Source organism: Martes martes (genome assembly GCF_963455335.1).
Source record: "Martes martes genome assembly, chromosome: 7".
Classification (NCBI taxonomy): Eukaryota; Metazoa; Chordata; class Mammalia; order Carnivora; family Mustelidae; genus Martes; species Martes martes.
This window is the reverse complement of record NC_137894.1, coordinates 104,818,807-104,846,138: the sequence shown is the minus strand read 5'-3', so window position 1 is coordinate 104,846,138 and position 27,332 is coordinate 104,818,807. Positions and strand designations below refer to the sequence as shown.

Genomic DNA, 27,332 nt, shown 5'->3' with positions numbered 1-27,332 from the left:
CGATCTCTGGAAGAGGATTAGGTGTCCTCTACCCCTCCCTACTCCCCTACCCAGTGGCCTCAGGAGTGGTCAAGTGATTTTCACTGGCCAAAGAAATGTGGGCAGAAGGGACATGTATAATTTTTAAGCCTGACCTTAGAGCCTGCAAGTAGTTTACCACGTCTCTCCTTCCTCTTCCACCAGGCTTGGGTCTTTGATGGAAGATGGTGAGGAACAGAATCACAGCTGACCCACAAAAGACACGCAGCATTAGCAAGTGATAAGCCACTGCCATTTGTAACGGCTGAGGGTTTGCTATCACAGGATGAACTAGCTTAAGATGACTGAGACAACCATTAACACTGACTCCCGCCACTTCTCACCTTCCACTGCTCCTCACAGCTCACCTCCTCCAGAAAGCCTTCTGTGATTACCCTCATCACCGTGTCCTCACAACACATCTATACACAATCCACGCAGAGGTGGATTGTGTTTCTTCCTTTAGCGGTGTTATGCCTGCATCAGTCCCCTTTTGCTACTGAAACTATCAGCTGTTTAGGAGCAGGTTCTAGTTTTTCATTTGGAACCTCCCGAGTAACACCCAGAACAGAGTCTCTGTGAGAGGGAGGAGAGGAGAGAGATTCCTTAAACACTGAAAATATTCATCAACATCATAACATACAAACATGCTGTCAAGAGCCATCTCTTCTCTCTCCCAACCAATTCTGGTTGATAATAGGCCCGTTAATCCACTCAGGAGACAAGAATTTAAACATCGGCTTCACAGTACCCTCTCATATTGGCCTGTCTCATATGATAAACTTACAGGTAAATTCTGGTCTAGAAGAGCTGGACTTGACCTGATCAGTTCAGATATCACTCTTGGAAGGCAGAAAGAAAGCCTACATTACTTTCTTGACCTAAGAGTCATGCTGTATGGTAGCACTCTCTAATATCTGTTGAATGATATAAATGGTCTGATGAGAACTAACTCCATTACAAAATGCCAGTGGTGATAAAGGGAGGATAGAGTACTCATGTAACATTTATTGAGCACCTAATGAGGGCCAGGCATTGGGCCACTCCCACTATGTAAATTCTTCTTAAATACTACATCAGACTGGGAGGAGGCATTATTTCTTTTCTCACGTTCCAAAAAACAGGCTTATATGCTTTTTCCATACTTATACAGATAGTAAAGTCAGAACAGTAATTTGAACCAACGTCTTCCTAATCCCCATGCCACTACCCTTTAAACTATGCCATAATATCTCCTAAAACATAGAATGGAAAGATACACTACTTCAGAAGTGCCCGAAAAGCCGAGCTCAAGAGAATACTTACATCTTTTGGTGAATGGGTCGTACACTAGATACATCTCTCACTTCAGTATAGTGGATTCTAAAATATGATAGGATCTATAAAAAGTTTCCCACAACAGTTATTACTGCAATCCTATCATTAGGTTAAATAATTACACCGTACTTAAGTAATAATGTCTTTCATCAAAGGATCCAGGACAGGAGGAGGAGTATGACTAATTTTTAAAAAGACATTAATACTATACACTGAGAGTAGGGGTGGAGAGAGCAGTAGGGAATTGTGGAAGCTGTGAAGCAGACGAGGGAATTCTTTATCCATACAATATAGACTCAGACCGGAATGGGGAAGAACAGAAGGAGCAACTTAGGATGCAGTTTCGCCACATATTTTGAAGACCTAAGATCCAAATTCCTCGACTTAAAGCAAACCCCTTCGATGTAGCAATGCTACCCTCCTTTTTCTTCCTCTAGAGGCTCTTTGCTCACAGCTGAGGTGCCAATATAAAGGGGTCATTTCACTGAAGAAGGGCAAGGCCACGGTTAACCAAACCAACCATGCACATCCTCTCTCCTCTCCCTCCTGGCTCCCAACCACCGCCAGGAAGGAAGTTGGGGACTCACCACAAGTTCACTAAACATCACGTCCAGCTCCTCCACAGGGGGCATGGGCAACGCTGGCTCCATGGTCTGAAGCGCGAAGTTGCTATCGTTTCGCAGCCGATAGGTGATTTCTGGGTGATCATTATTTCGGAAACAGCAAAAGATGAACGAGATCCCCCGTCCACCTCTCTTCCTTGGGGCCATGGCTGAATTCTGTTCTATTTCTTGAAGGGACTAAACTCTGCAAAAAAGAAGACAGGACGTGGTTAAGGGTGAAAAAATGGGTAAAAGGTTGTTTTTTGTTTTGTTTTGTTTTAAGTCAGACCAATTCAAGAAGGAGACCTCTGCACTAGAGATAGTTGATATGTCCCTGTAGGGCACAGAGAGAACAACCCCAGGACGATTTGGAGTCTAGCTGGGCAAAGAGCACAGTTTTCTATTCACTTGTTGAATGTTTCCTATGACCAACTGCTGAGTAAAGAGTACAACCCCACCCTGCGTGCCGCAGCACATGCCCCAATCGCGTTGGGCTGCTGGCCATTCTTTGCCTATCACATGCTCTTTCTTGTCAACCCATCTTGTTCTTTAACTCTCCTACAAGAATGACCTTCTCTTCCTCACCCCCCTAAAGGATCTCTTACCCTTTAAAGCTTGAGATCAGTTTCTTCTTTTCTACCTTCCCAAAGTAGAATCAGTGATATGTGTGCTAAGGCCTACCTAAACATTCCAGCTCATATCACATTCTAAGTTCCTTAAGAGAATACGTTCCTGTTAGACCATGATGAGCTCCAAGTCAAGGGAAGGAACTGTACGTCAAGCAACTTGTCGGCACTCGCACCCTGCATCGTGCCAGGGAGGAAGGAGGCACTCAGTTACTGTTTATCTTGTTGAATAATTTAAATTCATAACAAAGGAAGAGTAACTTCACATGAGCTAGAAGAGTCATAGATATTCAAACAGAAAAGATCAAATGAGTTCACCAACAAGGAGATGGTTATAGTATATTCACATAATAGAATACTGTGCACTCATTTAAAACCAAGGCATATGTATATGTAGATATGGAAACATGTTCAAGATGCCATACGATATATATATATACTACAAGATTACATTTTAAAGAATGCATATACATACTTATGAATATATATAAGAAAGGGCTAGTAGTAGCTGCAACCTCTAAAATAAAAACAGGGGACTGGAGAACTGTTCTTTTTCATTTTGTGCCCTTTTGAATTTGAATTTCTACTACAAAATTACATTTTTAATGATTATATAGTTTAAGATTATGATTATATATATTGCCTGGGGAAAACTCCCAAGTTATACTGTTAAGTGAAAAAAAGCAAATCAAAGAATGATGTGTACAACATGATGCCATATGGCTTTTTAAAAATAATCTCATACAATGATACAAACTCCGGTAAAAGTTTTCATAAATAACTATGATTTACAAACACTTCTAGAGTCAAGATCTCTGCTTACTTAAAGGATAGTGGTCTCCAGAGGGTGGCATTTAGAAATTTTGGGGATGGGAAGGGAGGGAAATGTTCAGAGCAGCGTGTCCCTCGTGTAGCCCTATGTGATGATCCAAATGGCTCTGAAATAAAGACTTATTTAGTTGAGACATCCAATACCCCAATCTGTTGAAGCACACATCTCCTGGCCTAAAGTGTACTTGTGCGAGGTCATAGGAGGCAATATGCAGTACCTGGGATTCCTTTGGCAAATGTGTGTGCTACCTATTCTATAACAGGCACTATAAGCACCTAAAGATACATAAATGAAATTATAAACTCACTAGGAGTTTATAATCTGGTGGGAGAGAGTAGTGCACCAAATAGTTGTAACAAAAGTCCTATTGCATATCATAACAGTAAGTGCTATGTAATCAAGCAGAAAGTCCACAGGGAAGAATCTGAGAATGGTCCCTGATGGACGAGTGGAGCTTTGATAGATAATGGAAAGCAGAGCATTTCGGCAGAGGGAACAGTGCAAGCAAAGACACGAGGTGGGAAGGGGCACAGCGTGTACCGGGAATGAGTGGTGCTGCGGCACAGGTTGTGCTGTAGAAGCCCATCTTCCCATTGTAAAGCCCTGGGGCTCTCATCTTCCAGATCCAAACCCACCAAAGTCTCCCCAATACCAATTTAATTAGCATTCAGTGCTCCACCGAATCGGATCCAATTCAATTTCTCTGTCTTTTCTATTTCCTGAAAAATATCCTCCACTTTAGCCAACAGACCATTTTCCATGCCCCACAGACACTTTCCCCAGTATTCTGCTCATTGCTTCTGCCTTTATCTTTGCCAACATGCTCCCTACCCTGATGGTACCAATCCTGACAGCCCTCAGCACTGTGAGCCCATCCATCGCTGGTGATAATGGAAATGTGGGTCAACATTTCTGATGGGCAATTTATCAAAGTCTTGAAACAGTCATACTGTTGACCTTCTAGAAACATATCCCACTGAAATATTCAGAGATACTATCAAAAGTGTCACAAAAATTTTTAAAGCATTAGCTATTATAACAAATAAATGAGGGGATAAAATAGATGCTGATAATCGAGGACTATATGAAAAGGGTAATCATAGTACAACCAGATGCCAGACCACCAAGCAGTTCTCTGTAAAAGAATACTTAATGACTTGCAAATTTTTAGGATATGTAAACTAAAGAATATGTATACAATGCCCCATTTACGTAAGAAAAAGTGTATGTATGAGCAAGAAAAAAAGGACAAGAGAAATGCACCAAAATGTGAGCCAACAGTTAGCCTGTGTCAAATGCATGACTTACTTTTATAAAAAAACAAAAAACTTCTCTATACTTTCCAAGTTGTTGTCACAATGAAGACATACTACTTTCACAGTAAAATGGAGATTTAAAAAAAAAACAACACTCTAGATTGTTTATACGACAGATGGAAGGAGGAGAATGTGTATGCAAAAATGTTCTTTTCAAAAATATCCAAGTTATGGTGATCTATACACCAGCTTCTCAAACTATCTGAGGCGAAGGACTACTTGCTTTCCCTCCAATCTGTTAGAAACATATTTTTGTACACTATAGTACAAATATCTCGGCAATGTCAAATTGCTTTAAGAATTTCTCTACATGTGCAATTCTTGTATTCTTTGTTAACCAGCATGGGGTACGCAGCAATAGAACTGATATATACCAGGAGATGGGAGTTAAGACTTAGCTCATTAAAATATAACCGTTAACCTTGGTCTCCAATGTATGTCCTCAGGGCAGGAGCCATATCCCCCTTGGTAGCCAGGCCAGAGTACCGCACACACTGTCAATCAACAAACTGAGAAGAGACGGTTCAGGGACTACTGTTAAGGTCTGCAAGATTAAGTGCCTCCATATGGGGGGAAGGAGACAGTGTTCAGGCTACTGGAAGATGAGGGCAAAAAAAAAAAAAAAAAACCCAAAGTAGGCAAGAGCTAGCCCATGGAAGGCCATATGGTCCTCGCTCAGCTTTCGAGTTCATTTCTAGGCAGTCTTGCTAACCCACCCCGCTGAACGTGGTTTGGACCCTCTTAGCGTTTTGTGACCCCTATGAGGCAGAGCCAACAGTTACAGTAATTTGTGGCCTGGGTCTTACTTCCCCTATTGAAGAGTCAACTCCATAAGGAAAAGTGCTCACGTCCTGTATCAGTGCCTTGCACATGGAGGAGTATGACCAAAGTGTTTGGGAAACAAATAGAGAGCAACTTTACTTTTGCACTTTATAGGTTGTTTCCCTTAAACCCAAGTTTTATTATATTCTGGCTGTACTGAGGTGGGGAGCACAGGAAATACAGAGATCTAAAAATCAATCCAAAGCATTTCTTAAATCTCTTTTTTAAAAAAGCCAGCAGTTCTATAAACAAAAAAATATGAGGGTCTTGGCTAGTTTCTAAGATGGGTAATAAGATACAGAACCTATTACGTTTAAGAACATAATTGAAATCATTTTTAATAAGGACCAAAATATTGCCTTTGACAGGTGATTTGTGTTTAAAAGCCTCAGTAAAGCCCAAAGGCCAGGCCAAGTTTCTATGCTGGCACTTCTGTGTAACCCCAAATATAACATTCTGCATTAAACCCATCTTTAAACTGTAAATGATGGCAAAGCTTTGAGATTTCCAACAGGCTGCCATTTTTAATACAAATTTGGAATTCTACTGTTCAGAGCATAGTCTCCCAGATATAGACCAAAATGGAAGCAAAATAATCATTCCATGACCCGTCATTGGCAGTAGACACTTCTGGCCAGCCCTCCTTAACTCTCTAACATGTCACTAATGAGCAAGTAATCCCAACAGCTGTCTGTGTGTGTTTGTGATTTTAAACATATTCATACCCATCACTTCATTCCATCATCCTCTTTTCACATATTGGACCTAAGGAGGGACTTAGGAGGTTGTGGGGCAGTTAGAAAGAGAGAAATTAGCAACTTACTTTGCTGGGAAACATAAGGAGATGTTGATTGGAGAAGACTAAGTGGTTAGATGTGGGGCAGGGAAGCCTGGCAGAAGTAAGGGAACCTGCATGCTTAATCCAACTGGAATCCAATCCCTACCCTCTCCAACCTCAAGGCCATGACCTTTGTTCGGCCTCCCCTTATCTCTCATCAAAATGACTACAACAGTTTTCAATTCTTCTCCTTCGCCCATGGTTCCCCAGTCTAGGGGTTGACAAACCTTTTCTGTAAAGGGCCAAATAGTAAATATTTTAGGCTTTGTGGGCCCTTAAGCTTCAATCACAACTAGTTAAACCTGCCATTTCATTACGAAAGCAGCGACAGGCATCTGTAAAAAATGGGCATGTCCATGTGCCAATAAGACTTTTACTGTGGACATTGAAATCTGAATTTCATATGATCTCCTCATAAAATATTTTTAAAAATTTGTTTTATTATTTAAAAATGTGAAAACCATTCTTAGCTCATGGACCATACATACAAAAATAGGTGGTGTGCCCATGAAGGTCCATGGGCTGAAAGTCACCAATAGATGCCCTAGTTCATCATATTAATCATTTAATTCACTAAGTCAAAAGTGTACTGAATCCTGGGGTACCTGGTTGGCTCAGTCAAAGAGCATGAGACTCTTGATCTCAGGGTCATAAATTCGGGTCCTACAATGGGTGATAGCGATTACTAAAAAAATAAACTGTTAAAAAAAAAAGCTTGTTCAGTACTGATTATGTGCCAAACACTGTGCTAATTGCTAAGGAAAGAGGGATGAAAATGTGATGATGTGCCCTTCAGGGAGTTTTAGAAAAATTATTTGGGAAAAGGCATGAAAAAAACCACAAAACAAGTAAACAAAACTATAACTATTAATTTTAGTTAGTGTTACAGGGGATGCAAGAAGCAAGTGAAAGAAAATGGTGGGATGCTGGTGGTGGTGGCGGAGACAGCGACTTTCAATACTGTGATCATGGACAGCCTCTCCAACAAGAGGGCATTTAAGCTGAGACCTAATGGATAAATGGAACTAGCCCTGCAAAGTGCTGGGGTAAGAGGATTCCAGGCAGAAGGAGTGTGTGCAGAGGCCAAGAGCAGGTGGGGAACTTGGCACCTCTGAGTCAGGGAAGGAAGAGCAGTGTGGCTGGGGCATTGTTAGTAATGGCAGTGTTGAGAGAGAAGAAGCTGGAGAGGGAAGGGGCCCGGACCCCAGGGCCTTGTCCAACAGAGTGAGGAGTCTGGGATTTATTCTCAGCACATCATAAATCTGATTGTGTCATTCAGTTCTGCAGTGTCTCTGGACACAGTCCAGCTTCCGGCATGGACCATACGACCCTCCGTGGCCTAGCCCTTGCCTACTTGATTTTCTACCCTTGTCTCCCAATACCGTGAACACTGCCCGCCCACATGCCCCACACACCTATGTGCATATAGTAATCAGACCTTGAGAGGAGTCGTACTTCTGAGCCCACACATCCACAGTTCCCTCAGCCTGGGGTGCTCTTTTCCTTCTGTACCTAACCATCTTCCATTCACCATTCAAGACCCACTCAAATACCACTATTTTAATGGCCCTTAGGTTTCCCAGAAATAGTCACACATATCTTTTCACAGCCCAAGCACCATATACATAGTTGAGTGTTTTTTGGTTGTCTGGATTTCTTTCTTTCTTTCTTTCTTTTTTTTTTTTTTAAATTCACGTCTGTTTTCCCCACTCAACTATGAGATCCTGAAGACAGGGAAAAGTTTCATTCAGTCCCCGGCACATGGTATATTCTCTATAAATGTTTGTTGAATGCAAAGACATAAATGCCTAAGTGAACAGATGGTCTGTCTCTGAACTTCAGGGCTGTGTGACTGGGTGTTCTTCCCACAGTTGCCTGCAGATCTGTTTTTCACAAATGCCAAGACACGTAAAGTCAATCACATCACCAAGTGCTCCTTAGCCACTTGTCAAGGTTTCTGATGCTGACAGTAGCCTCGCAAACAGACTGCATCCTCCGGGTGTCTGCAGCCTCCCTCAAGTGAGGAGCTTCTTTCTGGCTGAGCTAGCTGGTGCCTGGTTTTTCCACGCACCCTCCAAAGTAAGCTCCATGGGAAACAGACCTGCTGATAGAATCTTTTCCCCATTCCTTACATTCAAGAAACACTTTGCCTAAGAAAGTATTCATTTCCTCAGCTATCACAGCTGAACCTCAATCAGCCACACACAGCATGAGGTGCTGGAGACACAGATGAAGAAAATTCACAGATTCAGGGAGATCCCGGCCTAGTGAGGACATTCAGGGAGCAGCTAAGTTGCTAACTCTGTCCAGTGAAGACGGAATGCAGTTTCTGAAACCTGGGGCCTAGGTGTCCACATCTTGGCCCATTTTTAATCAGATCAGCCTGAGGGAAAGGACTAATTCCACCCTGACAGCTGGGCCCTCAACCAGAACACATCTTCTAATCTCAGCTTCTGGCACCATCGCAGAGGGGAAGAAGTCACTTCTGGGACATCCAAAATGCAATCCATCTATAACATTACAGATGACTATTGCTATGCCGTGCACAAGGAAGCAATTAAAAAGCTGCTTAAGATTCTGGAGCAGGTGCATTTTGCTTAGCAAAGAATAAGAAATTTAATCCATCTGTGGCCTTGCTAGAAGTTAAGAGTCATTTGTACTGCTCTTTAACAAAACAAACAAGACTCTCAATGTGGTAACAGTCAAAAACTGAGGGCCAAATTTCGGGAATATAGATGATGATGATCATGATGATATAAAACACTGGAGAACTCACAGTCTCCAAGAAAGCCCTCCTTAACACTCTTCTCTGTTAATGCCAAGTCACAACACATATGGGATACGTAAGATTTGTCTTCCACAAAGCAACACAGTATTGGTACCTGATGTATGGGGTAAACTTGGAAGTCATGTTGACAAAAAAAAAAAAAAAAAAAAAGACGCATACACCTTTCTGGTTGCTTCATCAGGGACTTTTGCCACACATTGATAAGATGGCTGTCCAGACTAAGGGATATGCTCAGTTATCACCGTTCTCCTCTGACCAAAGTGGTTCCAGGGAAACAACTTAGAGCCTGGTGGAAGGCAGACAAGGAGAGACTGTGAGTTCCTGCCAGCCACCAACTTGGTTAGACAGTAGAGAGTTTCTGAATGTACTCGTCAAGTGCCCTGGGGGGCACGTATACCATGAGCCACTTGTTTGTTTTTAAAATCAAGATAGCAGTTCACGGGGTGCCTGGGTGGCTCAGTGGGTTAAAGCCTCTGCCTTCGGCTCAGGTCATGATCTCTGGGTCCTGGGATCGAGCCCTATATTGGGCTCTCTGCTCAGCAGAGCCTGCTTCCTCCTCCCTGTCTGCCTGCTTATGATCTCTGCCTGTCAAATACATAAATAAAATCTTTTAAAACAAATTATTAAAAAAAAAAGATAGTAGTTCACATTTAATTCTCCAATTATAATTTCAACAATGTTATTGTTTCTGTATTGTAAGTGGTCTCCGGAATTTCTGAAACAATGTCACAGACATAAAAAGAGGGACAAGCTAAACAAAACAAAACAAAACTGTATGCCCTAAGAGCAACTTCAAAGAGAATGGTTGGGGAACCCTCCGTTCTAATTACCATACCTATTGTTTTCAGAGCTACAGTTTCCCCCACATTTCACAATTTTCCAAAGGGCCCTGACATGCACTTTTGTTTTCAACAACATGATAACATTAACCCAAATTCTCTTATCAAGAAGAATGTGAAAAGAAAAAAACTGCTTTGCTTCTTTCCTTGGCCATCTCTCTCCCCTCTCACATTCCTCATGTCTGGTTTCATTTCCCAAGCACACCACATGCCAAATACTATTTAGAGCTTTAAAAAATCATGGGTCTAAAGGTTGTAGGAGGAACGTTTGAAAGGGGATGTGTTTTCCCCCGCACTTTCAACATCCTTTCCACCAGGAAACGGAAAGGGCGTTTCTCAGTATGTCCAACGGAGGGCTGGCCCTTTCCACACACTTGGTCCCAAAAGGATGTTCTAACAGGGCACTTCTGGAAGTGGCTCTTGAAAATTCACCCTGTAGTCTGTCCCCTCAGCCCACTGGCTCTCCTGAGGAAAGAGAAAAACAATATGGGCACTCCACCATTGAGAGGAAAACCCAAACCCAAACATTCAAAAAAGCTACCAGCACCCTGAAGACACTCCCTGCCCCACCACCTAAAGCAGAACAGTGAAGGCAAAGAAAGGACAGTCCCTCCTCTGTGTCTACTCTGCATTAGTGTAGGTGGGGGGGGGGGGGGGGGCGTGCACAAAGTGGAAGCCAAAACTTGTCCCATTCCTTTCCCACTTCCTCCTTAGATAAGGGAGGAAGGAACCCAAGTGAAGTCCATGCACACCCTCAAGCCAGGCCAAGCCTCAACCAGCACATAATTAAGCCTTTCTTCCAAGCCCAAGTCAGACTCCTGCCAGAAAACACCCCACTCTTCATGTAAAGAGCAAAGGAGGGGATCTCCAGGTTTCACCCTAAAAAGCTGGCAATGACTCTTCTGTCATGACTCAATACTTTAACCATGAGTTTAGGCCATAAATCCCTAAAGCCAATACAACCCGGTTCTCAAGTTAGGAAGTGTGTGCTGTTCACGTGACAGAAACCAGTCTGAAAGCCAGGACATCTCGTCTCGATCATCTGGGAGAAGGGCCAAACCAGAAGTGTCACTGGAGCTCCCCACCAAAGAAAGCACAGCCCTGCCAGACAGCCTGTGCCCTTGGGCCTGCCGACCTGTTGCTAGTCTGTGAGTTAAGCCAATAAACAAATTTAAGTTGAAGCTGAAAGAAATGCAAATCATTTCCCCACTTTTGGTTTCTCTCTTCAGTACGGTTAAGGGATCCACTTAGATTGTACAAAGACAAATTTAAAGGAGGGGTTACACAAACATAGGAAGCTACAACTCAGTGGCCACTTTTGTCACATCAAAGCTCTCACTCTTCCAAGAGGCCAAGTTTTGATCCTTAACATGTAAAACAAGTTAACTTTCCTGAATCACCCAGCAGTTCTTTCAGAAAGACGGGCAGGGAGACATCACAGGTGCCAGAGGAGAATACCTGTACGTCGCAAGACACCAACAACTGCCTATAGGCTACCTGCTCCGGTTCTCCGCTGTCCCCACCGAAGTGACCCCCAAAGTCAGAGTCTTCACCGTGACCAGCAGATGTGGTGCCCCTTCAAACGCCTCCCCACTGCCATGACCACCCTTCGGGTATGTGAGGTTTCAGACCTTCCCAAACAAGCAGCCAACACTTTGGTGTTATCCACAACAGAAAATGTAAGGGATATTAAAAGATGCTGCCTAAAAACAAGTAGATTATTACTCATTTGGGGGGAACCTTCTCACAAATGCAATAATTCTGGCAAATCCTGAGAAAGAAGAGGTTGAATATACACACTTAGTTTGAACAACTATGTGTTCCAGATCTTCAAGTAAAGTTGAATATGGCTTAGAGAAGATAAAGTGGAGGTACCCTGGGCCAGGCACTTGCCAACGCCACCATCACAGTAATGTAAGTCCCTCTCCCCGATGAGGCCATAACACATGGTCCCTTGGGAAAGTGAGCTGTGCTACTGACCTGCACAGCCCCCAAACTAGAGGCTATTTGATCTTGTTCCCTCTCAAATATCATAACTACATTTTATCATCAAGGCATCAGACTGCCAAGGGGGTGTAATTTTTCTTGTACACAGGCCATTATGGAGAATAATGTTCACTGGCATCCTAGGGAATCTACAGTTCTCTGGACTGAAAATGAAGAAATAAAAGCTTGCCTAGAGGGCTTTATATGTTCATGTTTACTGAAAGAAAATTTAAAACTCACTAATTACCTTCCTCTGTTCATGTTCTTCTGACTACTTTTATGCCAAGATTAATACAATTGCAAGAAGAGAAAAATGAAACACCATGTAGAACAAAAGTTCTTGGTTAAACTTAGCCTCATTCTCTGGTAACTATTAGGAAACCCCCATCTTTCTCATGGAAAATGTCTGTGTTTCGCAGTTAGGGGAAAACTAATGAACAGACACAACATGACACAGGCAGCCGTGGAGACCTGACCCAGGTTCAAACAGCGGCTCACCCACTCCTTTCCTGGAGGAACTGTAGGAAAGACTTCAACATCCTGAAGTCCTCTATAAATGTTTGATGGATTTTAAGTGGACATTACAAAAGGGAAGTGAGAACTACATTAAAAAGTTGGAAGGAGGACTTACATTTGTTAACTACTGTTTGGTGGAAATGTGTTAACCAGATTCCTTTCTCTGACATTCCTGTGTGTATCAGCAGAACAAATTCCTGGAATGAGGCTGGTTTAATCTCTACAGGACAGTTGTCATCACTAAATCAAGGGCTCTGCAGGTTAGTCAGTTTATCTGCAAATTGTGGGAAATTCTCTGAGAGTTTTAGGGGCAATGTGGGAAAAGGCACTTTGAAAAAGGCGTAGCTTTCCTGTATATTTTGAAGCATTCGACGGAGTTGGTATTTCAAGCCAACCATTTACATAAGAGCTACCACAGAGCACACCCCACTTAGTCACTGCAAGGACGCTGACATGGGTAATACTGACCCGATTCCCCTTCACATTTTACTCAGGCACATATCTCACCTACTTATTATTCTAGTCTGTACATCTGAAGGCATCTTTCTATCCATGAAAGTCATTAGGAACTGATCCCCATGCCAGACAACCTATTGCAAACACACAGAGCCACCAGCGTTCACACTTTTGCCTCAGAAAGGTCATCTGCACATGTGCTGACACGGCCACCATTTGCCATCACAAACGTAAAGAATGTTTATAGAAAGCTGGGTCCATGGTGACTCCTGGGTTTAAAATTACAGTGTGGTGAGTTATTTACTAGAGCCTGAGTCTCTCCACATTTACTAGAGCCTGCTACTCAGAGGGATTCACTCTGGGCAAGGCCAGCACCACACCTATGCTCAGGCTGTTACTAATGAGTCCTGCACATGACAAGGCGAGGGGAAGACACCCAGAAACAAGAAGGACAGATGATGGTGTCCCATTATGAAAACTGGAACTCCCTTCCAAAGTACCACCCTGCCCTTCATAAAAATTCGACCTACAAATTTTACATCATAAATCTTCAAGAGAGGCTTGTGAAAAGACCATGGTAAAAGCCTCAGTTGGATGCAAGTTCAGGTGTGGAAAAAGGGATTAAAGAGGCATTCCCGCTTCTGTTTTGAGGGGTTGTGTGGCTCTAGTGGGTGTCGTTCTTCAACCCGACCTGCCCCAGACCTTCATGGGAGACACATATACCCTCTAATGATTGGAAGTGAAGGCATTACTCTGTCACGTCAGCCTATAAAACTCACTTCCAAAGCACACAGCACTAGAAACACCAAGAGAAATAAAGCTTTGACAGTGGGATTTCCCCAATCTCTCTTCATGTTTGGAACCTCCATAAGCACTTAGATATACAGCCCTGCAAAATCAGAACAAACTTTTTCTTAGTGGAGGCTGGGGCGTGGGGTGGCACACCTCAGCCCCAGAATGAGCAATCACATAATCTGTGGGCAGGAAAGTCAATTGTATCGCCTCAAACGGAATGCAAAATAGCAATATCTATTGTTGTTTTTAATGTACTGGCCCTCTGATCCACACCTAAGAATTCCTAGATTCCACGTGCAGGGATTAACCTACAGATATACTCACACATGAGCACAGAGATATATTAACAAGGCTATTCACTATAACACTGTAATAGAAAACCCATTCATCATTTGTAATACAGAATCACTAAGTGACCTTCAACAGGTAAATGTTTTACTAAATGTTGGTGTGCCCGCAGCGTAAAAACACTGGTTCTCAGGACACCTGGGTGGCTCAGTCGGTTAAGCATCCACCTTGATTTCAGCTCAGGTCATCATCTCAGGGTTGTGAGATGAAGTTCCACAGATTTCTCTCTCTCCCTCTGTCCCTCCTCCCCACCCAATAAGAAAACAAATCAGCAAACAAACAAAACCACTGGTTCTCATACTCTGATGCCCAGGCATTATTTTTTTTTAATTTTTTTAATTTTTTAATATTTTATTTATTTGACAGAAATCACAACTAGGCAGAGAGGCAGGCAGAGAGAGAGGAGGAAGCAGGCTCCCTGCAGAGCAGAGAGCCCGATGCGGGGCTCGATCCCAGGTCACTGGGATCATGACCCGAGCCAAAGGCAGAGGCTCCAACCCACTGAGCCACCCAGGTGCCCCGCCCAGGCATTATTTACTCCATACCAATTACATCCGATTTTCTGGTATTGGGGGCCCAGGTATGAGTATTTTTCTAAACTCCACAGGTGATTCCAACATACAGATAATTTTGAGAACCAGCGCTACACAATCCTATTCGCAGGTTCAAAGAATGTCCTGCATCCGTGAATACTGACATGGGAATGATCTAACATATTAAACAGAGGAAAAAAGGAGAAAGAAATCTGGCTGCATAGCAAAACATATGTATCACCATTTATGTTAAAACTAAAACCTCTCTTTGTAACAATATACACATCTATATATGTGAATGCATAGAAATCCTTCCAGAATTGGAAGTATAAACTGTAAAGTTGTTAAAGAACTTAGTAACCAAATGCTTGGCACATGGATGATACTCAGTAAATGGCGGCTGTTATTTCCATGTGCATCTGAGTTTCTGGAACCTACAGTTTCACATGAATAATGAACTCTTATAAGTGCATCATACAGTATTCTACTGAAACTAGAAAGTTTGCAAGCTTTCCCAATAACCCCATTAAAACTCTGAGTACATACCTGAATAACTCCTTAGTCTTTATTTAAAATTACAGCTTGCTTTGTGCATACTTGGAACCCATGCCCCAAAAGCAGACAACTTCATTGTCATGCTATTGATTTGTAGATCTACAAAATGGCCCATTTCAAAGCTGTTCTACATCAGCCAACAAATGTAAAAACTTCCACGTAATGCGAGCTTCCACCTTGAGGAACACAGAGAGGAAGAATATTCCCAAGGCTGCGTGTACCAGCCACAGGGGTGACAATGTGACAAACTTTTAAAAAATGTTTTGTTTCATCTTAAATTTTGCATATCCCAAGAGGCAATCAGAGGAGAATTTCTGGTTCACTAAAGCCATTATGTTGGAAGTTCTTCAGTTGGTCACAGGGCCAGTTAAAAAAAAAAAAAGTTGGGAAGTTCTCCTATTTGCACTTTTTATGTAGCTCTGTTTCACTTGTACTTCTACCGTGGATCAGAAATTATAAGAGCATCACAAATAGAGCCCAGAACAAGAGGCTTAAGTATGCTCATACGTGCAATGAAACTTAGTACTTGGTACAGCCTTAAGATGCAATCAAATATATTTAAAACTATATTTTTATAAAAGTAAATTCAGTATAATTTGCAAAATTCTTCTCTATTTTAGGTAATTTTAAAAAGGTATGTGTGCATCATCTACATTTACTTGGGCACTGAATGTTTGACTACAACAACTTTAGAGTCGGCTTGCAGCAGTTTTTTTCCCAAGTACATAGCTCCCGAGGGTCTATCTTTAAAGGGTGAAAGTTTGGGGTCCTCTTTTTTTTTAAGATTTTATTTATTTGAGAGAGAGAGCGAGCATGAGCTGGGGGAATGAGAGAGGGAGAAGCAGAAGCAGATTCCCTGCTAAGTGGGGAGCCTGACATGGGGGTTTGATCCCAGGACCCCAAGACCATGACCTGAGGCAAAGTCAAATGCTTAACTTACTGAGCTACCCAGGCACCCTGGGGATCCTCTTTATCAATCACTAAAAAGGCACCACAGTGTTTACAGAACCAAATGAAAACATGGTGATTGTATGAATTCATAAATGGCGAGAGATGGTCTTTCCTGGACCAAGATTTTATCAAGGAATTTTATGAAATTGAGGTCTGAATGCTGACAATAGTCCTACAAGATAAGATTCTAATTATTTCCTGGCTACACCTTCCAAAGTTTATGTAATTGAAACCCGATTCCTTCAAATATCGCTAAATATTCATTGCAAACAGCTGTAAAGGAAATCTATGATTCTGAGAACTGTAAAATGGTTACCGGTATACTGGTATCAGTCCCAGTGAAACAAAGTTACTATTACTTTGGAAGCAATGCACTGCAAGCATGCACTGGAAAATATACACTGGAAAAGGGAAAAGTAAAATGGATTTTTCTGAGACTGTCACAAGGTTATAAAAAATAAGTACATACAGCTCATAGGACAATGATGACCAGGTCCAAACAAATGGTCCAGCATGAATCAATGCAGTATGCTTATCAAACTTCAGGAAAATATCAAAGATTGAAGGAACTCAATTTGATGCCTGTTGAGTTAACAGCGGTTCCATTGGCAAGTGAGTTCCAAGTCAATTCCAGGAATCCCAGATGACCTTGCAAGAGCAGGATAATGATAATGATAATGAAAATTCTTCTGAAAATTAAGAAGTCATACAGAGATAGAGTCTTAAGGAAGTACAAAGGAGGCATGTGCTCTCAGAAAAACAATGTTTTCCATTTAATATGAACTTCAAAACTGCCTAAACTGTACATAATAAATACAATGCATAGACCTTAAGGACAGAGATGGGATAGGGGAAAGTTGTGAGAGCCAGCAGGCATTGCCAAGGATAGGAGAACACATGTGTTGAGTGAGTGAACTGGTGAACATGTAACATTCCTTTTCATAAGCAAAGCTAACAATCCACCAAAACAAAAATAACCAGCAGCTACAATAAAGACTGTTTTCTCCTTGGTGATTTTTCTCCATGTGACAAACATTCCTGCGAAGTTATTCACATAGCTTATGGATTCTGAAACTGCATGAGCTGAATGTGTAGTGAAGAAAGATCTTCACTGAATTTTAATTACTACACATGGATTACTACACTCTTCATTTAAACCGGGCCAAAAAAAAGGGCCGTTCTGCAGTCATCAAGGGGGAAGTGTGAAGGAACCTGATACTAGACAGTGTGCCCACTCCACCCTACTCTGTAATTTGCTATATAATTAGGTGAGAACAGTAATTGCTTTATTGCATAACAAGAAGACTAGACACCGAAGAGACTGCCTCTCTTGCAAAATTTCTTCTAAATGCAATAACAAAAAAAGCTGTTTTAAATTGTTACTTCAGGGGCACCTGGGTGGCTCAGTTGGTTAAACATATGCCTTGGTTCAGTCATGATCCTGGGGTCCTGGGATCAAGTCCCACATTGGCCTCTCCACTTAGTGGGGAGCCTGTTTCTCCCTCTCCCTCTGCCCCTACCCACGCTCATGCTCGCACTCTCTCTCTCTCTCTCTCTCATAAATCAATAAAATCTTAAAAAAAAAACAAAGAATTGTTACTTTAACTTATACAAAGCCTGGAGCAGTTGGGCTGAGGATAATATTTGGACTTCATATTCTAAGAAATACTATTAAACAGCCAAAAGTCATCAAGTGGCTAAAGTCATCAAGAAGCTGTCAACAGAGGACTGGTTAAATGACACAGGGCACCTCTGTATGATGAAATACTATGCAGCTATTAAAAAGAATGGGAGGGGCACCTGGGTGGCTCAGTTGGTTGAATGACTGCCTCTTGATTTCAGCTCCAGTCATGAACTCAGGGCCGTGAGAACAAGCCCTGCATAGGGCTCTGTGCTCAGCAGGGAGTCCGCTTGAGATTTTTCACTCCCTCACCCTCTGCCCCTCCCTAAACTCCTGCATGCACGCAGGCTCTCTCTCTCTCTAATAAATAATTCTTAAAAAAAAAAAAAAAAGAATGGGACATATTTTCTACCATTAGGTCTAAAGTATATTAGAAGTCCATGTTGTGGAATCAACATGGTATAACAAAATGTAAAAAGAATATACTTATATGAATATGCAAAGAAATTGTCTAGCCTGTGGTAAAATAAGAGCTACAAAATCCCATGAAGTAGCTCCTCCTAGAGAATAAAACAGACACTGGAAAAGGAAGGAAACTTGTTTGCAATTCAGTTCCTTCTATTCTAATGTTTTGGAGAAAAAATATGGGTTTGGACTACATTTTTTTTTTTTTTGCCTTGATTATCAAATTGTTTCTGAAAGTTTAGAAAGTAACTAGCCCTTTTTAAAATTAAGTGACTTTCTGGGGCCCCTGGCTGGCTTGATTTCAGTGTCATGAGTTCAAGCCCCAACTGGGGGTAGAATTTACTTAATAAAAAAAAAAATTTTTAAATGGCTTTCACTTATCAGCTCTCTTCAATATGGCAGCCACTGTCAACATGCTTTACATCCACTTATTATCTCAATTAATAAAAGAGATAAGCAGTGAATCCTTAAGTGTCTCCCTCTGAGAACACAGTCCACGGTCAATGAATTTCTAGACTCTGACTGTAGTTGCTTTAATTTCTGCACTTTTCCACTTCACCACACCCACCCCTACAATGGTTAGTTCTCAAAATGAAAACAATCTGTTCAACCATAAAACACCAATAATGAACAATGACTTTTTTCCCTTTATACTTATAATAAATCTAGAATAGGAGGTGGGGGGAGAAAAGGAGAAGCAGCTACCAAACCATTTCCTAAAAACAATACTGTATACATCAATGCAATGACAACTCATCACCATAACAACAGAATACATAGCTGCTCACTTTCACCAAAATAGTATAATTCAAAATCCCCTTAAAACCATGGTATTCTTTGCTCCAGGAGTAAATATTGGTACCTTTATCTTCAAAGAACCCACTTTCTAGGTGGCAGCCCAAGCAGCATTACATAAAAGACTAGAAGCGTCTAATGATGGAACGTTTTGCTGGGTATTTATTAGGAAGTTTGACCCAGAAGAAATGAACTTGCTTAGTAATCTTAAAGCCCTGCTTCCTGAAGTCCAATTCTAAAGCTACTGAAAGAGTAGCACAGTGTATCCTCTCACATTCATGGCTCTGACCCAATCGTAAATAAGCAAGCAAATACAGTCATGGGGAGTATAAATTACAAAAGGGCACCAAACTGTAGCATGCAGCTGATCACAGAAGATGAAGGCAAACACTGGTAACTATTTTTTAAAGGACAAGGAAATTAATGTCAAAATAAGAGTGGTATAAAACTAAGAGAGACCTCAGAGTAACAAAGTCAAAAAAAGGCTACGCATTTTAATAGAACATTCAATCTACACGATGATGATTAGAAAAATTGCTTAATTTTTATTTATACATGATTTCTACAATATACCACCACCTTTCTCCTGTTCCCGCGTCTCTCCTTTTTTTCAACCTAAAATCATCATTTACCTTACACACACCACTTTCCATTCCACGAAAAAAATCAACTGGGACAATCTCTTGTTGGTAGGTCTCCCTCCTATTCATCAGCAGTAGACAGACTTGCAAGAAGCACTCTTGCTAACCTGGCTACTGGCTCCTTGTGGTTTCCTCCTCTTATAAACACCACCCACCTCACCGGGGAGTGACACGTAAAGGGAAAAGCCAGTTTCTTTGTGGAAGAGCTGGTTAACAACTGTACTTGCTCAGACTGGAAAAGCAACCAGGACATAGATGCCCACAGGTAATCAAACCTAAACACACACACACACACACACACACGCACACACACATGCGTGCACACACACACGCACGCATGTGGGCGGCAAACTGGTTTTTCCTCATTAGGTACAACTCACAGGCAGCCAACAATCACTCCCTTCCCCCACATACATACACACAAATCCCAAGTTCACCATCCTGTGTGATAATTTACACATTTTTATTCATTCACTCACTCACTCATTCATTCATTTATTCATTCATGGGCCTAGTGTGTGCTCACTCTCCTGTTTAGTTTTGGGATACAAAGATGAACGAAACAGATGTGGATCTTGCCCTATAGCGCAGCTAGTTCACAGGCACACAAGCCCAAGGCTTCCTAAGCTACTTCAAGGTTCCAGACTCTGGCTCTGTGGGGAGACAGTGAGTAAATGGAGTAATCAATTTTTCACCTCATCTTTGATTGGGAAGAGCAGATTCTACTTGCTTTATATAACAATTCAGTTTGCCAGTAACTTCCATATTCCCTTGAATATAGCTGAGGTGAGGAAGTAAAAGGAAGCAAAGAATGATGTCTATTCTTAACAAACAGGGGACACAGAGTACCCTGCTGAGGTCTGGAACCTCAAACAAGACACTGGCCTTCCACCTCCATCCATGAGGGATTAATAGCTACAAATAACTAGAAAAGTGGACAAAATCCATGAAACAACTGTATTAATTTCTAGACAAAGGCAATGCAGGACAGTGATCCCTGAGGGAAGGAAATTCCAAGTGCAATGAGCTCTCCTATCACCCCAATTCACTAGGCAGTAGGGCAGGAAGAAGGAACTCAAGCCAAGCCAAGCTCAGGGGTATTGCTAAGCTAAGGAGTCAAAGACAAAAAGTTCAGGGAGAATGAGGCAGCAACTCTGGAAATCTACAAAGGGGTCCCCTCAAGTCACTGTCTGAGTACTGCTCTGCACCAGGACCTAGGGTTCACACCGGGCTGGGAATAACTGGGATTCCCACCAGCCTGAGAAGAAAGAGCTAGTTTACATAAAACATCAGAAAATGTCCCCAAAGAGTCCTAGACACAGGCTGCTCTGGAAAGGGCTTCAAAGCAGCTTCAAAAGGGTCTCACTGATCCCAAGTAACTTGACTATCTGCCAGAACAAAGGCCAACACTCTTTCAAGGGAGTCCTTTGGGCAGAGAGAAATTGATACCAGACAGAAATTTGGATCTATACAAAGTAATGAAGAATGCTGGAAATGGCCAATCTGTGGGTAAATATAAAACCAGACACTGCCTCAGAGTTTCCCTCGCCACTGACCTTTAGGATGTGTTTTTGTAGGAATCCAATGATGACCCTAACAAGGTCAGAAGGAAAGGATCCAAGTAGGTCCTAGGTCTACCACTATCCCTCTAAACTCTGTCTCTTATAGCCCCTTGAGCCACTATTTCCTCTGAATAATGCCCTCCCTTGAAATTATATATTATACATTATATAATGACTAGGAAGGTGCTTTGGAAATTCTAGGGACTGAGCAAATATTTATCGAGTGGCTTCTATGCATATTTTAGGCCCTTTGTTTCTGGAGTTCAGTTTCCTCATCTGTAAAATGAAAATAATAATAGTACCCAGTTCAGAGGTTGTTGTTTGGATTAAATAAGTAAATCTATATAAAGTATAAAGAATAGTATCTGGCCAGGGTAAGTTCTTATAGACATGATTATTATTACAATCCTCCCATTACAACTACTACTATTATTGCTGCTGCTGCAGCAGCTAATTAATGCTACTACATAATTTGATGAAAAAGACCAATTGGGTTCTTGCCCTCAGAGTCCACATTTGAGCTATGCAATAAGAAAACAAGGCTTTGGGGATAATTTGTTAAAATTTTGCCTGAGAAAAAAGTGGGATAGCTGGGAAAAAATTACTAGTCTGTAGGGGTCCCTAGAACTTACTTCCAGCTCTGTTCCTCAAGTAGCCTGGGACTCAATAGTTAAGCTATTTAGACTGCTGGAGACTCAGTTTATCCTTACAGAGGCAAGGGAGAATCTTCAAAGATCCCTTCCAGTTCTAACATCTGATGAAGTGAACCAGAGGACTCATTTTAGAAGCATGTTGCTCCTGCCTTTGTTTGAGCAATCTAATCCTCATAGCATCCAATCCCCGTATAGGAAATAATTAATCTCGAGGAAGGGATTTTGTGATTGAAGAAAGCCGTAGGAAATAAGCTCTGGATCTAGGATCAGTACAAAAGTCTGCACATAACTCCCAAACCTAGAACCAATGCCACCAATTTATCTCTCTAACAATGGGACTGAGTGCAATAGCACTGCTGTTTCCACCTATTGCTGGTAAACCACCAGTTTAATTTTGAGGAGCTAAAATAATTCAAGTAACCAGGGAAGCTCTTTCTTTTGGTTCCGGTGTTTGAATTGGCTCCAATCAAACAGAATTCTCTTTCCTGTCTACATTCTACAATTAAGAAGAAAAATGAGAGTACAAGGTAGGAGCCCCTTATGCCTGAGAAAAAGAACTATGTTAATAGCTAGCTTCTTCGAAAGGTTGTTTATACCAGCATGCACCACAATTGGTAAGCTATCAATTACAAACAGAAAAGCTCCCACAAAATTAACTGATTCAAATTTTACAAAATATAGCAATTTTAGCAAAGTCTCAAAAACCAGTATTCTCTTTTTTGATAAACATCATTCAAGATAAAGGTTCCACCGGAGGAAACAGGAAGTGGTGGAACCCCAAGAGAATGAATCTATGGCTGATCTTCCAAAAATAGTGGTGAAAGGAACTTTCCTGAATTCTTCCCAACATGTTGCAGAAGATGAGCCAAAGATTTTGCAGAACCTTATAAAGAGCCCCCATTAACTTTATTGGGGAGAACATGTCGCACAACAGTAACGCGGGGAAAAATATTTTTCTGTACGTACATATAAAATGCTGTGTATCATTTCAGGCAATTCCCAGATACCTTGCGGTTTACCCCAGGCCTCAGCCCAGAAACTTTCAAGTAACACACAACCAAAATACACTAAAGGAGTCCTTAAAGCACACTTGCTGGTACATATGCACACATGTATGGGCGAACACACACACACAAATTTGAGAGCATGCTGTATCTGTCTTGGGACCCTTGATTTCTATCTTTAATGAATACATTTCTTACCTATTTGTCTACTCGCACACCTGTGGAGGTGTCATTTCCTCCTCCATATGATTCTAAAGCGGTAGTTAACTAAGAGATCTTGCCTCTCTATTGATAGAGGTGAGCACATGGCAATGGCGTAGCCAACTGAGGCACTCAATCCCCTGGGCAGGGACTGATCTAGAGATGGGCACCCTAAACAAAGAAAACCAGAAGTCTTTATGTGCATTGATGCTGTAGAATGAGAGAGTTGCTTTCTTTTTCCTGGAATCACGAGAAACAAGAATCATAAACACCTGGAATTTAGAACAGTTGCCTTTTCCACCATGTGTTGGAAACGCCTAAAAATGAAGCTAGCATAGACGAAAGCAGAACTCAGAAATGGGATAAGAGAAGGGGGAGATGAGGAGGTTTTAATGACATCATCTAACTTCTAGATCCAGCTAAGTCTCGAGTCAAACATCTCTAGACCTTCCCAATGCATGTTTCAAATGAACTTCTTTCCCTTAGGCCAATTTAAGTGGGTTCTGTCCCTTAACACTACAAAAAACAAACAAACAAACAACCCTGATTCATGTTCCACTTGACTAAATGAGATGGAAACTATCACTTACTGAATGCCTCCCAAGTGTCAGAGACCATATGGAACTCAATACGCATCATTTCAGCTAATTTTTATCATCATGCTGGGAAGCAGATGTCAAATTTTACAATAAATAAAGTGACCAAGAAAATTCATAGAACTAGGAGGTGTCCGCAAGGATTTAAACCCTACCTGTCTCGTTCCAAACCCTTTCTCTTCCCACTAACCTCAAACCACAAACCCATGTCTCTCAAGCTACAGCATTATTTCCCAAGAATTGACCTAATAAAATCAAGCTGACAGTCAAGCCATTAATCCAAACAAAAACGTCTCATTTTAGAGAAAGCTCTAAAGAAATTGCTGCTCACAGATCAATATGAATAATGTAAGACCTCTTTTCTCAAATGATTCCTATTTTTGGAAACAAATTTTGCCAGACTGACTTTCCAGGAATCTTAAATGAGCCTATGGAGGACTTATTCTCTGAGGCTTGGAAATAATGTAAGTTTTGGGGTGTATGGTGCCGAAAAGACATAGTTAGAGTACAAAATGTAAAAGTCATCATCACACCTAAGCAGCAAGCGTTCAGAAATAACCACTCCACCTCCCTTTCTCAAAGACAGGCCACAATCCAAAATTTTAGTCAGTCATCTCTAACTTTGTTCCCAGGAGTAGAGTTTGTGCGAGACAGACTCTGTGGCAAGGAAAGGAATCTAACAAGGGTTGGGGAAAGCACACACAAGGCACAATTTTAGGAAAGTATCAAGAATCTGAGAATTCCAAAAAATCCACTTAAAAAAAAAAGAATCTGAAAATTCCACCATTAGGCCTTGCAAAAGAATGTATCATAGGTAAAGGCGTCAAACCAGTTGCGGGAGGTGAGAAAGAAGGGGGCAGAGAAACTGGAACAGGCAAAGGTGTGGTCAACAGAATTTAATGTTCCGCTGGAGGCATAAAATTCATTAGCTACATCTCTCTTTCTCCATCTAGGAAAAGAACTAGCATGGCACTAAGGAAACTGTGACTAACTAACTGGGAATTACCACCCCTTTTTTTGCAGGACCTGAGTTTAACAGGTGGAACTGAGGCCCCTGTTTGGGTAAGAGCCAACTGTCCTAATTATAGGTTGGGTTATTTATTTTATAGAACCACAAGAAAAATGGAAAGCTAAAACCATAGGCTATCACCCTATTTCATAACAGGTAATAGTATATTTCCTTTGTAAGGTAATCTGGTTTTCTAAGTACTTGTTTATGCACGGGGCCATCTGATTTTCCCAATAACCCTGAGAGGAAGAGAAGCACAGGCAACCAGATATTGTTTTCACTTCTATTTTCCAGATGAGAAACTATCATTGAGCACACAAGTGACCTCCACAAGGTCAAACCACTCCTAAGCCGCAGAGGAAGGACTTGAACTTAGGCCATCCTTCTTCCAGTATTTGAACTGCCAGCCGACCATCCCAGAATTATCAAACAGTAGCCTTGGGCTCTTTTGTTGAAAGCTTCAGATGGAAGAAACATCCTTCAAGTTGTGTTTCAAATAGCTGATTATTACGGGTCATCAACGTCTGTGGTTTTTAAGGGCAATACACTGTACTTCCAAGAGGTGTGTATAGTGGCAAAAACCACACAAATGTAGATAGCCCAGTGTTTTATTGGGTCAACTACAGCTTTACTGACTCTTCCATTCATCTGAACATTAATTAAGCAGCTATTTATTAGGGATTATATATGAAGGATTAAGGAATATAAAATTGAACAAGCCAAACTCTGTGCCTTTCAGAAATTAAACAGATAAGAGGAAGAGGCTGACTTGTAGATGTGCTATGAGAACACAGAGCAAAGAGAAACTATATCCAAGACTATCCCTACAGAGTAGGAAACAAGAGAAATCACACTTGGTTCCAGGCATTAAGGAATTGACAATCTAACAGAGAAGAGACTCATGAAGACAGCAAAATACAGGGCAATAGATATAAATGCCACAAAAGAGGTATTAAGTACTCTAAGTGTTCAGAGGACATAAAGGGCACTCTAATTAGGATGACCTCAGAAAATTTTTGAAAAAGATGGAATATGAATAGGCCTTTAGAAAACTGTTGTATCTTAGTGGAGCCTAAGGAAAAGACTACAAAAGCTCTGCTCCCTGTAGAGACACACCCTGAGAAACTACAGGTTCCATTTGTGTCTATGACAACAATCTGCCAAGGACAATGGTGCTGCTAAAGTCGCTTGAACTTTCTCTCATTCACGAGGTCATAAAGACATCTCAGCAAACAAACAAACTGGATGCAAGACATCCAAGACCGTCATCTCTCATCTTTCTAGGACTGAGCCATTATGTTAAGAACAGGAATCATTTGTGCCTCCAGTATTTCTCTCTAAATAGCCTTTGGACCCACTGATGGAAAGATTACAATGTAAAGAACAAATATCTTACTCTTCAAGATTGTCAGTTATATCCTCACAAATCATGCTCACCAGAACATGTAATTCTGAAGGAGAAACAAGTTATGACACACACTAATTTGAAGAGAGAGAAGTTATAAATAAGACTCTGGGGTAGTTCTAAACAGATTCTTAATCACTGGAAACTCTCACCTAGCAAATTAATCTCAAAAACCCATACAAATGCGTTTTTTACCACACTTTAAAACGACTGGTAGTATAAAAGAAAAAACAAAACAGAACAAAACAAAAACCTATACAAATGTTTTCAGTTTATTAACAATGCTGTTTTAAACATCGTTTGGATTTTATCAAGATTTTTACAATCTAATTCTAACTGCTTAGTAGAACAAGTCAACTTTTACTGCTTTTCTTTAACTCTTTGAGTCACAAAAGAAAAGGAGACACCCAGTTCCAGAAGCAAATTATGAGGCTATCATCTGTGAATCTGTAATCCTTTAAATAACAGAAGAGCTAATTCAGAGATTTTCCACTGACCGGCTAGTTCCTGCTCTGGGCAGCAGGGTGGGAAGAAGGGGAGAAGGTCGAGGACTAAATTTCCTTGGCTATTAGGAAAGTTCAGACATGGGTTAGTGTCTTACTAGAGACAAGAGCCTGTGTTGGTCCTGGTACAAAAACATTCATAAATTCAAGTTTTCAGATGTATGCCCAATGGCATTCAGGTATCCTTGACTTATTCTTCCTTCTAAAGAAAAGTATATAAAGTTCGCCATAATTTCAGATCATTCCATTTCCTAAATTTGCTGCTTTAGGCTAAACTAAACCCTATTATTAGCTTAGGTTAGCCAGGAGAGGTCAAAATAAACTTTTCCAATTTTCAAATCTCTTAAATATTTCTCCTGGTATTTCCACTGCAATGCTCGATCAGTACTCAATTTTTCTGCTGCAACAGTGTTGAATATGTATTTCACCCTCTGTGGGATGTCTCTTTTGGAATGTTACTGTCACGCTACAAATAAGTTTCATTACATGTTCTCCTCTAGAAGAACAAGAACAGATGTTCATATTCTCTTAGTTGTAAACCAAATGAACATACAGAGCCTCTGATTAAGACAGCTACTCTTCAAACGTCACTCTTTCACATATATTCTAGAATGTGTAGGTTAAAATGGACGGACTCTACATAAAAGGTGGGCACACTACAGCCTAAAAGCCAAATATGGCACCCCACCCCTCACCAACAGTTTGTGTAAATAAACTTCTACTGGATCACAGCCACACC

At 41.2% G+C, this 27,332-nt stretch overlaps 1 protein-coding gene across 4 annotated transcripts in view; it reads right to left on the bottom strand.

The window, feature by feature from the left end:
- DAAM1 (dishevelled associated activator of morphogenesis 1) overlaps positions 1-27,332 on the bottom strand; it is a 163,061-nt gene that overhangs the window by 96,139 nt on the left and 39,590 nt on the right. For 2 of the 4 annotated variants that reach the window (XM_080809656.1, XM_080809658.1), the window contains exon 2: positions 1,923-2,142. In XM_080809656.1, coding sequence (XP_080665782.1) covers positions 1,923-2,105 — 183 coding nt within the window. In that variant the 5' untranslated portion in view covers positions 2,106-2,142. Of the gene's footprint in view, positions 1-1,922; positions 2,143-19,651; positions 19,777-27,332 lie in introns of those variants that run through there. The other 2 variants (XM_080809657.1, XM_080809659.1) reach the window with 2 other exon arrangements.